General features: G+C 38.6%; 2 protein-coding genes across 2 annotated transcripts in view; one reads left to right on the top strand and one right to left on the bottom strand.

The window, feature by feature from the left end:
- Positions 1 to 3,473, bottom strand: part of hid1a (HID1 domain containing a) — a 14,999-nt gene extending 11,526 nt beyond the window's left edge. Inside the window, exons 1-3 of the mRNA XM_037688394.1 lie at positions 3,320 to 3,473; positions 2,621 to 2,770; positions 796 to 966 (exon numbers count right to left, since the gene is read on the bottom strand). Of these exons, the coding sequence (XP_037544322.1) occupies positions 796 to 966; positions 2,621 to 2,770; positions 3,320 to 3,385 (387 nt within the window). The 5' untranslated portion in view covers positions 3,386 to 3,473. The remainder of the gene's footprint in view (positions 1 to 795; positions 967 to 2,620; positions 2,771 to 3,319) is intronic.
- A 460-nt stretch (positions 3,474 to 3,933) lies between these two features.
- LOC119421004 (protein FAM104A) lies at positions 3,934 to 5,931 on the top strand. Its single transcript, XM_037688393.1, has 3 exons — positions 3,934 to 4,452; positions 4,941 to 5,058; positions 5,609 to 5,931. The coding sequence occupies exons 1-3, from the start codon at positions 4,436 to 4,438 to the stop codon at positions 5,822 to 5,824; spliced, it is 351 nt and encodes a 116-aa protein (XP_037544321.1). The 5' UTR covers positions 3,934 to 4,435; the 3' UTR covers positions 5,825 to 5,931.
- The last annotated feature ends 8,134 nt before the right edge of the window (positions 5,932 to 14,065 follow it).

Genomic DNA, 14,065 nt, shown 5'->3' with positions numbered 1-14,065 from the left:
TGGATGGATGGATGGATGGATGGATGGATGGATGGATGATGGAAACAAAGATGCACAAACTTGAGAAGAAAAGCAACACAAGAAAGATAATAAATAATAAATAATAATTTTATGAATAATAAAAAACAGGTCTCTCTTGTAAATGAGTCCTCATGGCTCAACGAGACTAACCTGTATAAATAAAGGTTGAATAAATGAACACACGTGGACAAAAAAAAAAAACTTGCAAAAATATTAATAAGGAGACAAAGCTGCCACAAACGGGCTCAAAACAACCAGAAAGAAAGATCACAAAAAGATGCAAAAAAACAATCTGCTGAAGATTAATTGACCACAGAAACAAGAAACAGAAAAAAGATGCAAAGTGACAGTAGCAAAAGCACAAACGTGATTAAAAGAAACCACAGAGGTGCGTAAAATGACCAATAAAGGTACAATGGCACAAAAAAGAAATAAAAACTTACAATCAAGAGGCACAACATAGCAGAGTTAAACTACATGGCCATTTAATTATGTCAGTTAACTCCCAAAATCCATGATGATTCAAAAAAGACACAACAGGCAAAGAAATTCAAAATGACAACAGTGAACACAAAATATCCATAAAGAAAATCAAATTGGTCTCAAAAAGATGAAAATTGTTAACAGGGGTGTTTCTATTGGACTAATTAATCCAAATTTGAATTTTCTAAAGTTTTTAATCGCATTCACTGTTAAAAGTCATTTAATAAATTATCTTGATTTTGTTCACATCCTGAGAGACAAAAGAAACGTTCTTGTCCCGTGCACACTTACCCCGGCGTGCCCAGCGCCTGGCACCGTCGACCAGAAGAACCCTCTCCAGTCTTGGTCCTCAAAGATGTAGGGCAGAATGCGGGTCAGGATGCGAGCGCAGTTCAGCACGACCTGCTTCTCTTTCTCAGTTGGACAGCCAGACTCTGCTCCCTGAACCAGCTTCTCCACCGCCTGTAGAGCCAGACAACGTTCGACAGAGAAGACTGAGCTGAATGAAAAGACCGTTTTAGAGAGGCTGAATCTCTCAGAAGTAACGATGAAGTCTAAAAACAATGGAACCATTTCAGAATATCAAAAAAGGTGCAATCATCTGGACTAGTTTCTTTACTTTCTCACTAAAAGAAACTGGTCTAGATGACATGATTTAACATGTTTTTGTTGTCATCTACCTGGATGATTGAGCTTAAAAACCTACAAAACATACAATTGAAAATACTTTCAACATCTCATCATCTACAGTTCATAATATAAAAGATTTCCAGAATCTGGAGAAATCTCTGTGAGCAAAGGAAAAAGCTGAAAGTCAATACTGGATGCCCATGAGCTTTTGACCTTCAAGTGGCACTGCGGTAAAACAGGTTCTGTTCTGGAAATCAATGCATGGACTCAGTAACACGTCCATAAAGCATTGTTTGTAAACACTGTTTGCTGTGCCATCCACAAATGCTGGTTAAAGCTCTATCATGCAAAGACCATGCGTGAACACCATCCAGAATTGTCCTGATTCATGCTCAATAATCCAGATAGATAATCTAACAATGCTTAGTCAGGTCCTCTGGACGGATTTTTCTTTGTCAGACTGAAGAAGTCTTCTGGATAAAAGATGAAACTTTTCAACAAAAAAAGAACCCGTCCAGAAGACCTGACTTAACTTTATTAGAATCGTCAAAATGGTTGTCTTTTCTGACCCAAAGCTCGCTTAAAATGGACTGCGGAAAACCGTTCTGCGGTCAGACAAACCTAAACTTAAAATTCCTTTTTCCAAACCATGGACGCCACATCCTCCAGATTAAAGGAGATGGACTATCCACATTGTTATCTGTGCACAGTTCGAACACCTGCCTCTCTAATGGTATGGGGGTGCATTAGCACTTGTAATATAAGCAAGTTACAAATATAAAGGCACCATCACTGCTAACAAACAACAAACAGGTTTTTAAATAACATATGTTCCCGTCAAGACAATATGTTTTTCAAACAATGTTGAAGCACATGTTGAGTTCAGTGTTGATGCCACAAAGCTCAAATTATATATGTATATAAGATTTGCATATCTTTACATTCTGTTTCTATTTAAAATGTCATTGTCGCAACATTTTTTAAATTGTGATTTAACCTTGAATGTGCATTATTAAACTTTAGGCTATAATATTCCAAATCAGTTAAAGCAGTGCGTAAATGGTTGATCGATATTTAAGGAGGGTCAAACATTGTGCGTATATAATATGTTACACATATAATGTGTTTTCATGAACCGTTCCCTCAAATCATCTGCACTTTAACAACGGTGTGCCGCAGCCTTTGTCTAAAATTGGGAGTGAATGAGCTTTGCTTCGAGGGCTCTCGTCTCCTCTCGCTTTATTTAATTATTATGCCTGTGTGTGCCAGATAGTCAGCTTCAAACGGAAGCTGGGAACAAGAGACAGGAAGCAAAGAAAGAGGAAAGGGAGTTGACTCATGTATTCTCCCACATCTTAAAGCCTTGGCAGAGATCTGAAAACAAAATCCTGCGTTGCCTCAAAATGCTGAAAAACCCTGCTGATTTGTATAAAAGTGCCTTTGTAGCGGCGTAAATATATTTCAGAAACAAGATCTTTATGTGTACCTTATAACAGAGGGTGGCTAAATTTGATGGGGACTCCTCGCGGACAGCTCTTATCTCTGCAGCTGGCACCAGTGCAAAAACATCCTGGACTGTGATGGTGGTGTCTGACCAGAACTGGTCCCAGAAGGCATCCTCTGTTGCTTCTACGGGCTGGTAGAAAACATGAGCACATTCAGTTCCAACATGACTCTCCAGATATAAGCAGATTTTAAATGCATGGTCCCTATTAAGATCACAATGCAATTGTTGTTTGAATAGACATATTGGCTGAGTCTTCTAAGCATCCAAAGCCTAATGACAATGTAAACACAACTGATTGTTGGGGGGGGGGGGCAATATCTTGCAGTCCACCTGCCGCATCTGCAGGCCAGCTTATACCCGGATTTACGTCATCAGCTGTGATTTATTTCGCTAAATGTCATCATTTATTATCATCCAGCTAAATTGCAGGGAAATACTTAAATAAGCACGTTTTTGGTGAATATTGCCGCAATCGACAGTGATACACGGCACGATTAGGTAGCCATACAGTCTACATCGAGATTAAAATATCTTGATTCTGCAGAATAAATAATTCTGAGCTCAATAAACGAGGGGATTTTTTATTTATACTAAAGCGATCAGCGTTTTCTCATCTCCTCGGGTGATGCTCCTCAGTGCGTCTCTGCTTTATTCCGTGCTAAACAAGCTCATATGTACCTGTGTTTTAGTCGTGAGTTGGATCACTGCCTTCCTGAAATTCAGTTTGGAATCGCTGTTGCCCATTGCGCTTGATTTTCTTTAGATACACAGACGCGCCGCTACTGAGAATCCCAGATAATCTCACCTCCGTCCTACGCTTGAGTCATTGGCGGAGGCGTTTTCTTAACCATTGGCTGCCTGGATGGGATACGTAGAGTCGCAGACCGTGGACACTTCCGGGTAACGATTCACTAAAATCGAATGTTTGTTTTTATTTTAGGCAGCATGAATTTAAATAGCGATATTACGAGGAATTTAAAGTGAGTAAACACGTACTGTATTTTGAAAAAAGAGACATCAGTCTGACATAGATGGTGTCTATTGCCTTTAAGTACTCATCTGTAAATTAATATATTTTGTCCAAATCACTTGATTCGATTACAAACACCGTTGAAAATGACAATAAAATACCAATTTTTGTATACGATTATTTGGTGTATACGTTTTGCTATTTGCAGTGCAGAAGACATATTGATTAGGCAGTACAATATTTGCGTTTCTATAAAACTTCCCAGTAAACCAACACACACTGAACGCACCATTGCTGGTTTCTGCGCAGTCGCAGTGGCATGTAAACATAACCGTAGTGATGAGACGTGTTTTTCTTAAAATGGTTCCATGACCTAAACTGCCGAAGCCCATAATATATATTTTTTTTGGACTGCGGTTGCGTGAATTTAGTAAAGTTAGAAAGAGAGTAAGGATATGTGCCATAGTTAACCAATGTAACTAACTGCTGTTTAAAAAGTAGAGTTAATGCGTTAGCGTTAGCTGCAATGACAAAGCGCCTTGAGACTAGCTTGTTAACCAGTTAGCTTAGCAGCACCAACATTTGTGTGTTTATTTCACGGGTTTTTGCTATGTACACGTGTATATGCGGTTTTTGATCGTATTTGCATAATTTGTTGGCGTTTTCAAAATGAAATATAGTGTACCATTCTTTGTTCAGCTGCATAATTTACTTTGGTAAAGTTAGCTGAAGGCCACCAGCTGAGAGTCGTTAGATCCGAGTAATCCTTTTCTGACTAAACAAAATACAACACAAGTTTCTCCAGTCTGAAGAAGCGACATCTTATGTTGACTGAAAACAGGTGAGCAAACCTACAGTTAATCATTTAATACTATGAGATGACGCTGTGTTAGCATCGTCATGGTGGGTTGATTGTTCACACCAGTAGCCATTTTAAACCGCAGTTAAAAGGAGTTGCTGGTTCTGAGCTGGTTTTACCAAATTAAACAATTGTACGAATCAGACCATTTTATATTTTTTTGCCATTTTGGTTGTATGTTTATAGTTTGAAAACCAGCTCACCAGCTTGATTGGAAAAAAAAAATTGTAGCGTTCTGAAATGTTTAATCTTTGCCATTTTCTGTCAGTTCACCCAAAAATTACCTTTTGCAACATTATGTATACAGTACACTGTGATAAATCATACATTGCATATTGAATAAAATTTTGATTTAATAAGTATTTTGATCTTTGGTGTTATGTACGTTTTTAAGTGTTCAGAATACTGTACTGCTTTCTGTTGCCCTGTAAATATACCCGAGTACTATATATCTACTTTTCTCTCTGCAGGAAACGACAGCACAGTGGTGGTGAGGAGGAGAGTGGCCACCTGAAAGCCCAAGCCAAAAGGCAGAACCGAGCACATCCTCTCTCCCCTGAGTCAGGCCGGGATGCTTGGGACTCTGAGGTAGAAACAATAAATGTCAACACTTCATATTTATCTTGTCCTTTCAATTAGCATAAACCATAAAACATAAGGTCATGATGTAAGACTGTCACAGAGTAAGATTAGGAGAACATCCTGTTGTGGGGTGCATTTTGAAGAGTTGATCAGGTGTCATTGACAATTTAGTTCGTCCAATCCGAACATATCAACTCGGAGGAAGTAAAAACCCCAAAAAATAAATGTACTCTAAATGATTTTCAATCTATTCCAGGCGGTTGCCTACTCAACAAAAGACTAAATTTTTGTAGCTTTGACTGTTTGATGCAATCAAATCTAAGTGTGACCACACACAAGGTAATTAGATACAATAGTTCTAACAAGGTTAAGTCTGGTCCTCTGGATAGACTTTTTATTTTTACATAAATAGTTGTAATAGTCAAATACACTGTGATGGAATATATGTGAAAGTAAACAAATATGGTACTTTAGAAGTAAAAAGTGTTTCATCAAAACATGAAACAATAACCTAGCCACGTTGCTCATTATTTTGTTGGCACCATTTCACCAACAGTCATCCAACAGTGAGAGCAGCAGCAACATCAGCAGTCCAGAACATGCAGCTGGGAGCCACTATGCTGTGGGGCCCTGCAGTCCTCTCGGCTCCAGCAACTCCTCAGAGTTGGCAGGTCCAACAAACCCGGTGTCATACTTGCAGATCAACTGCATCCTCAAGGAGGCCCACTTCCAAAGTCTGCAGAGCCGAGGTCAGCTCAGAGACACGAGATGAAGCGATGCTGCTTCGTCAGCCACCAAGGGACTAATGTCCTGAAGCTTGTCACCTGATTACATGCACATCATTTCTTTCAGTGCTTCAGCACCCATCTTCTGGTACTTTACATTTCCTGTGGGTAGAGGCCAGCAAATGGTTGGGTATCTGAGCAGTTCATCTTTTTGAAATAAATCAGTGATTTTCAATTGAGCAATAATAACTGATCAACTAAAAAATCTACAATCCACTTTCCCTGAGCAGTCTGATTTCCTTCTTGCTCGAAAAGCCTTATTGTGTATGAATGTCTTAAATGTTTGACAACAAAAGAGCTGCTGAAGTGGCATTAAACACAGTTTGAGGCCAGCCAGTGGGATTTGCTTCGTCTTACTTGGGCTGCATAATGCTCAATCAGATGTTTTTAAGTACCAGAGACCAATCTCAGGGAGGATAGGAACTTGTTTTGTAATGCACATTTGTTGTCATATTTAGGCAAAAAGTTATTTGCAAGAGGTGATAAAACCAACAGGAATACACTTGGCAAATAAATGATAGCTGATGTTTTTCTTTACTTACCGGTAGGTAAGATTATTTATAAATCCTCTCAATACATAGTTAAACGCAGAGAAGTAAGGCCATGGAGTGTAAAGTATGATTTTAGACTAATAGGATTTCACATTTCTCCAGAATGCTCATTTGCTATTTAACTTTTACAAGTACTCTTTTCAGTAAAGCTACTCGTTGAGTATTTACAGTTACTGTAATACAAATGATCCATTTAAATTGGCATTTAGTTTCTGCAGACGATAAAAAAATTAAACGCACTCGAACACACATTGGATGTTTTTTTTTGTTGCTTTGATTTCTTTTTCATTGGCTTTTTTTTTTTTTTTTACTCTTAAACAAAATAAGTTGGTTGTCAGAATGATGTAAAGTTACGATCACTATCAATTCACCATTTTCTCATATTGTAGTTTGCCTCAAATATGCTTTCATAGTTTGAAACTATTGCCAGCTGCATTATGTGAAGTGATGAGTTGTGACTTGTGACAGCCATCAGTTAACACCATTAAATCTCATTTGTGTCCATTATATTGAGCATAAATGGTCTTTTCAAGAGGAATAAAAACACAGGCCTGTTAACATCACCCTTGATGAGGAAAGAAAACGTACTAATTTACACACGAGTGATTTGACTTTGATTAAGGGGTGAATATCAACATCTTAAAAAAATTGGGGTATGAAGAAAACCGTCTTCCTGCTGCTCTTCCTCCCTAGCAGAAGTGCAAAGGCGTATGATTGTACGGTGTGCTTTGACAATATTGATACATGCTTTAATACATTTTCAGACTTTCTGTAAATGTTTTTCTTTCGTTGTGATGTTTTTCAGTGTGGGATAGTGTTGGAACTTTTTTTGTTTTAGTGAATACTGCCTTCAAAAGTGAAGACATGAATGCATATCTTCATTTGTAGAACTGCCAGTAGTAACAGTCTGATTGGCCAGGATCTCATATCATAGACTAGATTTGATAAAAAAGTAAAGATGCAGCCAAAGGAAAGGCTTTTTGATGTGTAGAACCCCACTTTTCCCTCTACAAAGTCCCCTAGTTAATGTTTTTCTCTTTATTTTGGATGTGGGACTACTGCAGCGTGGATGCATACAGAAGGGGAGGCAGTCCTCAGACTAGTCACTACATGTAGTTTTACTGCTGATGGGACTTGTCTGTGCACTCACCTGCATAGGTGTCCAGAGCTCATCTTGATGTAAGGCCGCACAAAGCCTTTAAAGCAAGATTGGTATCTGCTTAGCCTCTTCTGGAAAATAGTTTTTTGTTTTTTTGTTTTTAAACCAATGTGTCAAAACTTCAATCATTTCGGAGAAGTGGTGTATATTTATTTTTTTAATTGTATATTTTTTGTATTTAGAATTGTAAACTATTCATCTGACAGATCCCCCCCCCCCCCCCAAGTGGATACCCTTTTATTTCAAAAATAAATTTTGATTTTACAGAACGGCTCATTTTCTTTTCTCTCACTATTTTAATACACGAGAAACCTTAAGACTTGATCTTCAAGCCCGACCACAACCTAATTTACTTCAAATCTAACGTGAGAAGGCTTTGAAATGGAACTGATACACAGCTCCTGGTTCTACCTGCCATGTTGACATGAATGGCATTCTTTGTGTTTGACCTGTTTCCCTCTGCACAAACATCCAGTAATGAAGGACTCCCTCTCTGCTCCGAGACCATCTTTAATGAGACACGACCTGGTCTGAAGGAGGAGCAGCAAAAGGTTCCTTTAATTAGCCCTCTGTGTGTTCTCATCACAAACACACCAACAGATTACTGAAGCGCTTCATGTAACCACGGTTACCTTTCTGGCTTCAACACTAATACACAACTTTTGCTAAATTTGAGATTACAAATAAGTGAGGAAATTAAATCACTCTAAAATAAAACATGGCTTTTTGTATTGGTGTATGTCATACACAATAGAGCGTGTAAACTAGGCAAGTTTTTGTAAGTTTATATATTGTCTTTTACATCAAGAAGCTTGGAGGCCTAGAAATGACAAACAAAATGCATTTGGCACGCTAAATAATTGTTACCTGTCATGAGTTTTTCCTGCACGTTGCTCATTTGAGTGCATTGCCCAGCAGATGTCAGTTTGACTCGTTCATTTTTAGTTGCAGATGTTCATTGCAAGGGCAGTAGAGGGCAGCACACCCTCGAGTGTACACACAACAGTCTGCCTGTCTAAAAACTCAAATGCTGGGGACTTTTACACAGGATCAAAAGCTTAGTGCGTGCTATGAACAAAGAACTTGAATCTATTTCCACACACACAAACACATCCACATGGGTCGCATACAGATGTGAAGCTGGGTGATGATAGATGGCTCACATCAACTGAGGGAAAAGGCAAGAAAGTTAAATGCACTGCCCTTGTTCTTGGGTTGACATTTGCATATATATATATATATATATATATATATATATATATATATATATATATTATATATATATATATATTATATATATATATATATCCCGTGGTCTTTTTTCTTTTCAGTCTCTCCAAAGGTGGAATCGTGTTAACACACAAGCAGAAATGTTTGTGTGTTTCACAGGACGTCACCTTCAGCTTCCAGACTACAAAATCTCATTTGACTCATCTGATTTGCTTCCGATTATTTTCAAAGTTGCACTGTTTGTAATGCAGTTCTTCATGAAAACTAGTTTGGCATATCAAAATATGCATAATAATAACAGGTAAAATGACCTACAACGGACCTAAATAGCCATATTTGTCTCTTTTTTTTTCTTTTCTTTTTTTTTTTTTGCAGAAAGGTGTTTGGACAGTTATTGCTTGGCTTTAGGCTGGTATTAAGTTTGCAGCCACACAAACATCTGTTTTTCCAACCTGATATTGAACAACAAAGCTTGCCTGCTCTGTGAGAATTAACCAAGAACATTAGAAATGGCCTTTTACCCTGGTCTGGTTAGAATAGAGATACAAGAAGTGGCCATGGGGTCACGATGATTACATTTTTCACAAGTCAGGAATCAAAATTTATTGATAAGAGGATGTTTATTTTAAATCCTGTATTTCATGCAGTGTTATGGCACTCATGCCAAAATTATTTGACATAAGACGAAGCCAGTTTTTTTTAATTATTGTTCAGCACACCTCTCATATAAAACGACTAAAACCTTAAAAAAAGAGAAGAATAAAAATCTTCTATATGCAGTATGTTGTTTCTCCCAGCGCTTGCTGGTCCCTGACCATGTTGTTATGGTCTGAAGATGTCGACTAAAGGTTATCTCTGCTGTTTTAGCCTCAACATGCTGCAGCTGGGAGAGTGCAGCCACTTTCTGTTGAGCTGCGTGAAGTGAAAATCCTTTAAATGGACTAACCTGAGCAGTCTGATAGCCAACAGGCCCTGCATGCATAGGTCACGGTTTCAAGTTCTGTTTTATGTTGTCTCCATTCAGTTTCACACAATGCATTGAAGGATTCACATTAGAGCCAAATTACAGTCAAAACTCCAACCTAGAAAATTGACGAGGGCAGTTTTGATTGCCACGTCTCTTGGATTCATGTTAGAATATTCACATTGTCTTGTATTTGTAAAACTGGGATGTTTACAAGATTCAGTTTTGCTCCGTTGAGCCGTTCACACTTACAGGCTTTCAACCCAGACCCGTGCAACAGAGGAGAAGTGCGATAGTTTGAAGAGTCGTGCTAAGTGGGACTGTTTGGGGTTGACTGGACAGAGCATGCACTCAGCGCTCCACCATATAGACCGCTCTTTTCTAAATGGCCTCTATTACTGAATGGGAAAACGTTGAACCTTGTGTTGTTGGCGAAGCAAGGACGGCTCGTACAGCCCGGTGTTATCTCCACGCAGCCTGACCTGCCACACTGCCATGCTTCATCACCACAGGACTGATATGGCGCCGCTTACAGCCACTACGGTGCAATTTGTCGCATTTGGATTATAACTGTCAGGAAGAGATATACTGTAGCCTCGCTTAAATAGCGGCCCATAATCTGCCCCTCTCCCTGTATTATCCTAATTGAACCCATGGGTGGCCAACGCCTTCAAAAGCTGAGCTCATCTGCAAATTAATAAAACATGGGCCCTCGCCATGCAGCTGTACGTCTGTGGTGCAGCTTGGAGCTACTTAGACACTTAGAGAAAGAGAGTTTGCGATTGTTGTGGAGGCACAATAAAATGCTTTCATTTTGTTTTCAGCAGTGATGAGCACAAGTTCTTATGGCTCCCACAGACTTGCATGTATTCCCACTGAGCTCTTTCCCCCTCTCCTTACTATAATGGAAATACTTATTAAAACCATCAAACACCATTTACGTAAACTCGCCTTTGCTATTTCCCAGAATGCAATGATGCTGCAGTGCTTTGTGATGCAGATTCTCACTGATTCAACAGGTGATAAGCAGAATGTTTTGTTTTTGTCTCCACTGCTGGTTATTGTGAAGCCACATCTCAGGACTGAGACATGCTGGCACCATTAACAAGTGCCATATCAGCGCAAGTTCTGGGGGGCTTTTGACTTGGTGTTTATTTTGACTGTGTGGACCGACGCCCAGCTAGATGTGGGAGACGATAAAAGAGGTGGTCATCATAATAAGACCTGGTTCCTAATAACAATACATCCCGCAGGCCACTAAAAAGGCAGCCAGAGGTTATTAAAGACATTTATCACATCTGGTGGGCAAGCAGTCGTTGAGTCATCCCTCCCTTCTCTCACCACTGATGATCACTCCTGCACTGAACACGGATCCAAGGACATGGTGACCAAACTTTCTTACCTTGTTCTGTGTCTTTTATTACCTCCCACGCAGTCCCTTTATTTTCACACTTACAAAATTCAAAGCCTTTGACCTCCTACTGGTTCTCCCCAAAAGGGAAGCCAAATTTAAAAGAAAAGCATCATCCCCCGAGGAAAAGCTGAACTCCTTAAACAGCAACACTGTGTACCTGGCCTTGAGTGCACCTCAGAGTTTGTGGGCTTGTTTCGCAACCCTATCAGCATTGCATGGTGGGAAAATAACCCCTCTCTGGTATTAAAAATACTGGAAAGCTATAAGACAATGTGATGAGTCATGAAGACTGACTGAGAACAATCACAAAAGTGCAGAGAAAAGTCGGCCATCACATAGCTTGATATATGGAGTCAGTGATTTATGGACAAAATAGATAAACAAAGTCACACTCCAAAGAAAACACAGAGTAATCCTTGGATAGAGAAATGCTAAAGCATGCACATGAAAGCTGAAAAGCTCTGATGGCACAGTGAATGATGGTGCAGCATGCTTGCCTTCACTAGACCACTTCCAACACAAAGGGTGAAAAGCGTACGAGCTATAATCAAACCACACGAGTTTCCATGAGCAGTGCAAAATGAACCTTGCTCATGAGGTTGTAACGGCATGAAAATATTAATAAAAACTCACAAGTAAAACTATAATGTTTTTAATTTGAAGGTGAAACTTTATCTTCTTGCACTTTATCTGTTTCCTGTTCTTATTTGCATTGATAATGTGTGTGTGTTTTATTATTTTTTTGTTGTAAAACTTTTATGGGGTGCTGTGGCAGACTAGTTATTGGCTCGAATAGCAGTGGATCCCAACCCTGATCCTTGAGGAACACCACCTTGCGCGGTTTAGGTGTTTCCCTGCTCCGACACACCTGATTCAGTGATTTAATTACTTCCTCAGGTTCTGCAGAAGTCTGTTAATCACCCGTTTATTAAAATCAGGTGTGTCGGAGCAGAGAAGCAACTAAAACAAGCAGGATGGCGTTCCTCAAGGACCAGTGTTGGGAACCCCTGAACTATAGGACTGCATCGCTATATTTAATATTAAATATTGTTTGTTCAGAATATATTTTTTTTAGTTTTTAAGAAAATAACAACACGGTGTACATTTTGTTTTGTTTTGTAACAAGCAAAAATTGCTTAAATCATTTAATGTTGTGCGTTTTTAAATTTTCTTCCGACATCCTTATTTGCTTGAAACGATATGGACTGAGACAGCTCAAGAGTCCACCAATCCCCCAACCAGATTAAATACTCCCTTCCACTTTCTGCATTAATAATTTACCTTCCAAATGAAGCCATTCCTCACTAAGATTAGTGTTATTTTTGATCCCTAAGTAATAAATTTGACCACTGATATTTCGATTCAACCTTTTTTTTTTTTTTTGTAAGTTTGTACAAGAAAAGTAACAGTAAATGTTTAAGGGTTTTTTTGGGGCTCAAAGTTGATCTTAAAAGGAATGTCGAACGGAAACTCAACACAAATGTTTTTCACTGAGTGTGGTCCTCTCAACACTCGTGTCAGTTTCTGGGTTGCTTTCTCTTTAATGATTTACTTCTTCCAAACTTTAGTGGAAACAGAATAATTTACAACTCTTTGAACGTGCCATGTACCAAAACAGAACATTTATTATTGACTTTTATTTCTGGATTGGGAGTTTTCAGTGAAGAGTAAGACTCGGAGTTGGCTGAGACGGTCTAGCTTGAGTTCTCCATGTTGGCTCAGATTTTCTAAATAGAAGTCACTCAACATCATTGTCACAAACTGTTAAAGTGGAGCCAAAAGGACATTAAGTGGAGGATTTATGGCCCCTGTATATTTGAGAGCAAAGCTGCTAAAACCTTGTGAATTCTCTCCTGGCGCTTTAAGGTTTTGCTTTCTCTGTCTCGCTCGGTTGGTTTTTTTTTCTTTGCTTCTTCAGAGTGCCTACATTTTCCTTTCTTTATTTTCATTGGCATTTAAAGAGCATGGTGCACTGTTCAATGTACTCATTCAATAGTGGAGTTTTCAACACAGCCATACACACAGATACATTAGAACGCAGGCCCATGTGCACACGCACACAAAGAAAGGCAGCCGTGGACATACAGAGAGTAGACCTGGACTTTTGCTCAATGCCACAGGACGCAGGAACCCAGCAAGTTTCAGACATGCAACCAGGTCTGAAAGCATTTTATCCCATTTGCACTCGTTATAGGAGGGCATTAATTGATTGATTTGGCTTTTATTCCCATTTTGTGAGGTGGATTTAGTCCTGGCTGTGTGGAAGTTGTTGAAATCCATCGAAAACACCCTTCTTCTTTTTTTACTGCAGAGCACAGCAGTAAAGTATTCGCTGTTTCTACCTTTACTGGTGAAAATTGCTCTTGCACATTTTAATCTGCTGGTAACTGGGATTTAATGACACTTTATCAGGTTTTATATTCTGGGATTATATAAAAAAATGAATTTCCTTCTTTTATTTGATCAAAAAAAAATTTTTTTTGATTGGCTGCGTTTTTTGCTATCAGCTAAGTATTATTTTTATAAATATTCTGGATGTATTTTACCTAGAACAAGGCTATTCAATTGGCGGCCCGCGGGCTATTTCTAGCCCGCATGTGACTTCAATCTGGCCCACCAATGACTTAATTTAAAAAAATACATACACACACAAAAAGATAAGATGTTATACTAGTAAACAAAAACAAGCAAAAAAAAGATAAGATGTTATCTTTTTTTGCCTGTTTTTGTTTACTAGTATGGACCATGTGTGTCTGAAATAAAGTTTTTGATTGACTGATTGATTGTACATATATATGTACATATGTGTATATATACAGTATGTATATATGTATATCTAAATATAAATATATATATATATGTGTATATATATACATACATATATATATATATATATATATATATATATAT

This window comes from Nematolebias whitei, chromosome 15 (genome assembly GCF_014905685.2).
Source record: "Nematolebias whitei isolate Nwh7 chromosome 15, NemWhi1, whole genome shotgun sequence".
In the NCBI taxonomy this organism is placed as follows: Eukaryota; Metazoa; Chordata; class Actinopteri; order Cyprinodontiformes; family Rivulidae; genus Nematolebias; species Nematolebias whitei.
This window is presented reverse-complemented; position numbering and strand designations above follow the sequence as displayed.